The sequence below is a fragment of the Leopardus geoffroyi genome, chromosome D3, assembly GCF_018350155.1.
Source record: "Leopardus geoffroyi isolate Oge1 chromosome D3, O.geoffroyi_Oge1_pat1.0, whole genome shotgun sequence".
Lineage (NCBI taxonomy): Eukaryota > Metazoa > Chordata > Mammalia > Carnivora > Felidae > Leopardus > Leopardus geoffroyi.
The window spans coordinates 17,852,049-17,859,162 of record NC_059339.1 but is presented as its reverse complement, the minus strand read 5'-3'; the positions used below and the strand labels follow the sequence as shown (position 1 = coordinate 17,859,162).

Here is a 7,114-nt window from a genome sequence, read left to right as displayed (position 1 = left end):
CAGACCTGGACCCTCCATCAGGCCTCCGCTCGGGCGCTCCCTTAAACACACTCTGCTCCCACCCTGCACCCCGAGCCTCGGAAAACCTGAGTCACAGCTGGAATCGAGGACCAGGACGGGGAATTTTCCTCCCGGCTTCCAGGGGCCCCTGAACCTCCCTGACCTCGTCCCCTTTGGAAGGGAGGCAGGCCCCCAGCTCGCTGTTCTGGGGGAGCGCTGCAGGCCAGCCCTGTGTGTCCGTCTGTCCGCCCCTGGGGGCCGGTCCTAGGGACCTACCCCCCCCCCACCCCCCGAGTCAAGGAGGAAATGCCCCATCTGGGGCTCCCCAGAGCTGGAGGGGCGCCTGGGGGAGTGCAAGCTGTGAGCGAGGGGGGACCGTGTGGGGCCAGCGCAGCCCCGCCCCTCCCCTGTCCCCACCCCAAAGCCGCCTAATGGAATCAAGCTGGCCCCGCGGCCGCGGGGCGGGAGGAAGGAGGCGGGGGCAGGGGGCGGGCGGCGCCGGGCCCGGAGCAGCGGCGGCAGCTGGCACTCCCCGACGCTCCACCTGGCGGGAGCACCCAGGCCTGCGTGCGCGGAGGGACGGGTGAGTCCCCGCGTCCCCTCGGTCCGGGAGCCTGGCGGTGGCCGGGGGTTCGGGGACGGGAGTGCCGGCGCGAGCACTTTGGGGCGCGTCTCTAAGTCCGCGTGCATTCGGAGGGTGCGTTGGAGGCCGCGCGCCCGCGGGACCTGCGCGACGGGCTGGCGTGGCGGAACGCGGGTGCGCCGTCGCGGTGTCCTGCGGGCGCTGCCGGGCCGGCGGGGCTGCGTGTGTGCGGTTGTGGCCTCCCCGCGGGGGGATGTGTTCCCCACCAGTGGGCGCGGGGGCGGGCGGCCCAGGGTCAGCGGCGGGCTCGAGCGGACCGGCCTGTCGCGTCTGTGGGGGAGCCAGCGCGTGCCCCGGGACTGGGTATGCGCTCTCGGGGCCGGACGGGCGGCCCGGCGTGGGGCTGTCGTGCGCCCTGTGTGCATCCGCGCCGGGAGGGGGGGGGGCGGGGGGGGTGCCGTGCAAACTTTCTGGGGTGTCTGGGCGTATGTGTGTCCCCGCTGCTGTGCGTGTGCGTTGTAGCGTGTGTGTGTCTGCGTTGTGCGTCCGTCCGTATGTTGTGTGTCCGCGCTGCTGCTGCTGCTCCGTGTGCCTGTGTCTTTTGAGCCTCAGGACTCCCTTTCCCTGTCCCGGCCTCCCTTCCAAGGGACCCAAGCCCCTGTCCTCGGCTGCCCCGGGGCCTGGGGCGGGGGCGCCTAGCGATTCAGCCAGACCCCTCCCCCAACAGCCACTAATTGAAGCCAGGTTTTTGCGGGCTGCCCCTCCCCCTCTGGCCACGAGTCTCTGGGTGGGGGTGGGGCAGTGACTCGCCTCCCAGCCTCAGGTACCCAGGCCCTAGGGGGGGATTTGAGGCACCCGTGTATGCCCCAGGCACATTTAAGGCCGCAAGCCTCAGTGAGATTGGTGCTGGAGGAGGCCCTGCTCCAAGCTGGGGGCCCTGCACCACCATGCGGCCCCCACTAATTAACTGATAACCTACTCCTCATCTGGCACTGCCGTGGACAATAGGCCCGAGAGGTGGCCCTTATCCCCATCATACAGATGGGGACACCGAGGCTCACAGAGGTGACATGCCCGACTCTGGGACACATAGCTGGGCAGTGAGCGGCCTCCTCTGGGGTGTTCGGACCCGCTTCCCTTCGGAGCTCTGCCTCAACTGGTTGTGTGATCCTGGCCAGGCCATTCCCAGCCTCGGGGGCGAATTTCCTCTTGGGTAAAATGACAGGGAGGGGTTGGCCTGACGCCAGCTCCCAATGGCCGGGAGCTGAGTTTCCGAGCCCCGGAAAAAAATGAGGACTCAGGAAGCTAGGCTCACCTTCTCCCAGAAAGGAGGTGGGGACGGCCGGCTGGCGGAGGGATCACTTCAGAGCTGTCCAGGCCACGGTTCCCACTGTATAAAGGGGAAACTGAGGCCCAGAGAGGGCAGGGGCTCGTCGGATAGGGTCACACCTTGCTTTGAGGCCCGACCGGCTTCCCACACGCCTGCACCTTTCCGGGGGAGCCAGGCTGTGGGGTGTGGGGGACCCGAGAGTCGGGGTCTCGGCCTTTAACGGCCAGTGATAGCCTGTGTGTCCTCTTTCCTTATCCTCTGTCCCTGACCCCAAGGTTCTGTGGGGGAGGGGAGCCCTTCCCTCTATCCAGCTGGGTGCTGTGTGTGTGTGTGTGTGTGTGTGTGTGTGTGTGTATGTGTGTGTGCGCGCGCGCGTGTGCATGCGTGTCTGCACGCGCATGCGCCCTGGATTCCTGGGTGGCCAGAGCTGAGATTTCACTCAACAGGGTAAAAAAGTTGATCATTTCCTCGGCGGGGGAGGGGTGGGGGGGCAGTGAGCCAGTTTACACATCAGGTAAGGAAATCATTTTTAATCATTTGCCTGCTTGGAGGATGCCGCCGCTAGTCCTGGGCTCTGCTGGGGTCGAAACGTGGCTGCTCTGGAGCCCGCCCTTTCCCGGGTGCTCTGTGCCAGCTGCCTTCTCCACATTATCTCACCCGGTCCTTAGGCCCTGTGGTCACCTCCCCGCCGCCTGCCCACTGTACAGACGGGGAAAGTGAGGCCCGGAGGGATCGGACCACAGCGCTCGACCAGGTGGAGCCAGGGTTCCAGCCGCTTCGCTGCTGGCAGGCCCTCCCAGGACAGCCCCGTGGGCACCCCCCGGGGGGTAGTAGCTGTGGTGAGAAGCTTCGGCCGCCACCACGAAAGGTGTCTCTCAGGCAGGGAGGTGACTGGTGGACACAGACCCCAGAGATCAAAAGTGTCCGTGGGGACCTTTGCTAACAAGTGCGCGGGGCGGGGGGTGCTGGGAAGGCCCTTGTTGCAGCGGACAAGTAGTGTCTCCCAGGGTGCCGGCTCGTTTCTGGGCCGGCCCGGGGCACATACGAGTGTGTGAGTGTGTGTGTGAGTGTGTGTAGTCTGAGTCACACAGAGGAAGGTTAACACCCCGGCTCTGACACTCCCCTCCGTGTGTCCCTGGGCGAGTCACTGTCGCCTGGGCCAGTCAGGCAGAGCCGGCAGGTGTTGGCCCCCAGGGCTGAACTGTAGAGTGGCTCTGGGGCGGGGCCCCCGGCAAAGGGGGCGGGGCTTCCCCTCCCCCCGCCCCCCAGTGGAAAGCCCAGGGTCATCAGCTCATTATTCAAAACGAACCCCTGAACAGATTTGCCTCTTTTTATGCCCCGGAATTATCTTTTTTGTTTTCTTTTGTTTTGTTTTTGGCCACCGGAGGCAGTTTGTCCAAATTTATGTCGGTACAATTAATTGCCACTAACGATGCTTAATGGGGAGGCTTCGGGTCGTTAGGAAGAAGCCGCTCAAAGGCCTCACTCCCCGCACCCCCACACTTAACCCGGTACCCCTCAGCCGATTTCCGGAGCAGGACTTGGGGACCGGGCACTCGAGGGGACACGCAGTCGAGGTGCTGGGAACCTGACCTCCTCCTCCAGGCCAGGACCTTGCTCCGTGACCAAGGGCCTGCCCCTCGCCCTCTCTGGGCCCCTGTCCCCCATCTCAATCCCCTGAGAGAGGGCGGCATACAGGGCTTCCTAAGGCTTTTCTTCGAGCTTCTAGCCCCACCCAGGGGCCTGAGCCGTCTGTTGGGTCAGGAGGGGTTCTCGGGGCAGCCCACGAGGGGGCTGCAGAAAGGGACTCCTGGGTTTGTCTGAGTGCCTAGCCCTCCTCGGGCTGGCCGGGAGAGTCCGTGTTTCAGGAGCTGGTCTCCTCTGTAAACCTAGGCTGTGCAGAATTTATTGGTCAGCCAGGCTGTCTGGGCGGGATGGGGTCTGGGGGTTCATCTCGGGAGCAGTCTTGCCGCAGGGGAGGAGGGAGGTGCGGGGTTCATCTGGTTCCCGTTTACGGGGGGCCATAGGACTGGGGCTCCCGCAGTCTCCAGCTTTGTCTCTGGCACAAGGGGTCCCGCCGCCCCCTCCCGGGCCTCCACGCCCTGCTTTGTGCCTTGAGGTGAGGGCTAGCCGTGTTCTTGGCATCCAGACCCTCTGCTGAGCTCAGGGAGTCTGGAAGCTTCACGGAACCCCAGAGTCACTGGGGGCTGCTGGGGAAGGTTCCCCAAAAGAGCTCACTCCCTCAGTGACTCTGTTTCTTACTTACTCAGCCTTACCATCATTTCTCCCTCCCTGCCTGGATCCGAACCCCTGCCCTCTCCTGGCAATGACTTAACCCCTCTGAGCCTCAGTTTTTCACACCCGCAAAATGGGGGTCATAATAGTACTTCTCCCATCGGGTGGGTCTCAGGAGTCAATGAACTTCTGTGTGAGAAACTTAAAATAGGACCTGGCACATGGCAGGCAGTGGAAGGGGAAGTTATTATTCATTCGGCCCGGTCGGTCAAGAGACATTTATGGAGCACTTACTGTATACCGGACACGGTGTGAAACCCTGAGGGTGCCGAGAGAAGTAAGATTCGGTCCCTGCCCTCCAGGACCTCAGAGTGGAGTGGGGTGCCTCACCAGGGGTCCCTCTGGGATCTCAGAGTGAAGGAGGGGGCGGGCATGTCCCCCACGTATGGGCGGACGGGGTCCATTGTGTGGCGGGCAGGGGAAGCGGCCTTCTGGAACACGTGCTGTTTCCTGCGCCTGGCCGCGGTCCCCGAGACCCCGGCGTTCCACCCTGACCTGTCTCCCGCCTCGCTTCCCCGCAGGTCCCGGACAACATGGTTTCCGCCGTGGTCCCCAGGCTGCTCGTGTCTCTGCTGCTTCTCCTCAGGGCCCTGCCCGCGGTGGCCTACTCCGTGCCCCTGCAGGCCGCCTTCCTGGAGGACACAGGGGGCAGCGGGGAGGCCGAGGGCTCATCGGCCTCCTCCCCGAGCCTCCCGCCCCCCCGGACCCCGGCCCTCAGCCCCACGTCGCTGGGGCCCCGGCCCACGCCCCTGGCGGGCCCCAGGCCCCCCACCAACTTCCTGGACGGGATCGTGGACTTCTTCCGCCAGTACGTGATGCTCATCGCCGTGGTGGGCTCCCTGGTGTTCCTGCTGATGTTCATCGTCTGCGCCGCCCTCATCACCCGCCAGAAGCACAAGGCCTCGGCCTACTACCCCTCGTCTTTCCCCAAGAAGAAGTACGTGGACCAGAGTGACCGGGCCGGGGGCCCCCGCGCCTTCAGCGAGGTCCCCGACCGGGCTCCCGACGGCCGGTCCGAGGAAGCCCTGGATTCCTCCCAGCAGCTCCAGGCTGACATCCTTGCCGCCACCCAGAACCTCAAGTCCCCCGCCAGAGCTGCCCTGGGCGGTGGAGACGGAGCCAGGATGGAGGGCAAGTCGGAGGAAGACGAGAGCGGCAGCCGGGAGGGGGCCCAGGAAGCCCAGGGACGTGGGGTCCCGGTGGAGAAAGCCGAGGTGCCAGATGAGCCATGCGCGGTGGGGGCGGAGGAGGCTCTGGAGGCCGGCCAAGGCCAAGGCGAGTCAGAAGCGGCTCCTTCACCAGCCCAGGAAGCCAGAGGACCCGCTGGTCCCCCCGAGAGCCCCTGCGCTTGCGGTATCGCCCCCAAGGTCTAACAGGCCTCTGGGGCTGCTGGCCTTGACTGTCGGACCCCTAGCGGTCACCTCCGTGGATGTGGGAAGGCCCTTGACCCTTTCCGCTCCCTGACACCCTCTCCTCGGCGCCCCCCCTGCCGCAAATCCCAGTGTGTCCCAACCCTGCAGTGGGCAGAGGTGCTGGTCTCCGGCCTCCCCCGGGAAGCTCCCCCCGTTCCAGGAACACTTGCCCCTGCAGCCCCAAAGGGCGGCACCCCAAACACAGCTCCTCCGGGCAGGCGGGGATGGGAAGGATCCCTGCTATATTCATGAAAACACGGCCGACGACATGGGCCATGTCCTTTGGGAAACGTAGATCATGGGTCCCCTGTGACGGTGCGGACCTCGCCGGGGGTAGGAAAGAAAAGTCAGAATACCTAGGAGTTTTGGACCAGGGGGAATGGGACAAGGCCCCTGGGGCGGGCGCAGTTAGAGCTACCGTAGACGTGGGCCTGATGAATCGGGAAGCTTCCGGGGGCCCGTGCGCACATCGCCATCGCGACACGTCCCTAAATGAGCATTTCCAAAGCTGCGTTCCCTGCGGTGCTCTGTGGAAAAAGGATTTGGGGGTCCGATGAGTTGAGGAAACACTGCCTCTCTGTTCCCCGCACCCCCCCCCCTTAGGGCACCCCAGGGCTCTGCAAATACTCCAGTAAAGGCCCCGGTTGGAACCCGGTTGGTCTGTCTCAAACTGCTTTTGACCACAGGGTTTTTTTTTTTTTTGTCGTCGTCATTGTTATTTTGCAGTTACAGAATAACATCTTGCAGAGCACACTCTGGAAATCAGTGCCCCAGATGTTCCTGAAGGTGCCCCCCAGTTTGTGGTTGGTCCAGGGTGAGGGGTATGGGGTCTGGGGGTGCTCGGGTCCCCTCAATTCTGCCAAGCATCTCTGCCCGGGGGCGAATTGCTCATCCTGTCACTGCCACCCGCATGGGATGAATGCATCAAAGCTTTCTTGTCAGGCCCCCGAAGCTGGGGGGGCTGTGTGTGAGGGGGCCCCACTCTGGGGGAGACTGAGAAGGTGGGGGCGGTTTCCAACACCCAGCCTGGAGCGGGGGGGGGGGGCCCTGGCCCCCCTCCACGTCGCTCACGTGCATTGTCTGGCAGCCTGTGCCCACAGCATTCTTTAGCTTTCGACAAGGGAGACTGAGCTCCGTCCCGATCTGGGGAGGCTCTGGGGGGTGTTCTTCCTCAGGCCTTCATCTGGGGCCCCCCCAACCTCTGCACAATTTTTTAGGTGCTGAGATATAGCAAACCAGCACAATAAACCTTTATTCTGGCCCGAGTGTCGCTGGTTTTCTGCGGGGCGGGTTGGGGGTGGGGGGGGTGGGGATGAGTCTTCTGGTGGGGGTGGGGGGTGGAGCCTTTCTTCTGGGCTGTTCCATGGGGTGAGGCAGCTTTCTGGGGGAGATACGGCGGGCAGGCTGAATGAGCAGATTCGGGAAGGGAGTGGAGAGCAGGTTCCCCATGGGAAGGGGGTGGGAGTTCTTGCCCCCAAGACTGGGCACCAGCCC

General features: G+C 64.4%; 1 protein-coding gene across 2 annotated transcripts; it reads left to right on the top strand.

The window, feature by feature from the left end:
- Nucleotides 1–453: 453 nt before the first annotated feature.
- On the top strand, nt 454–6,880 carry TMEM119 (transmembrane protein 119). Of its 2 annotated transcripts, none has more exons than XM_045458236.1 (2): nt 454–583; nt 4,730–6,880. In XM_045458236.1, the coding sequence occupies exon 2, from the start codon at nt 4,742–4,744 to the stop codon at nt 5,579–5,581; it is 840 nt and encodes a 279-aa protein (XP_045314192.1). In that variant the 5' UTR covers nt 454–583; nt 4,730–4,741; the 3' UTR covers nt 5,582–6,880. The 2 variants fall into 2 exon arrangements, with proteins under 2 accessions (XP_045314192.1, XP_045314194.1); XM_045458238.1 differs by lacking the exon at nt 454–583 and adding an exon at nt 2,317–2,427.
- Nucleotides 6,881–7,114: the final 234 nt, after the last annotated feature.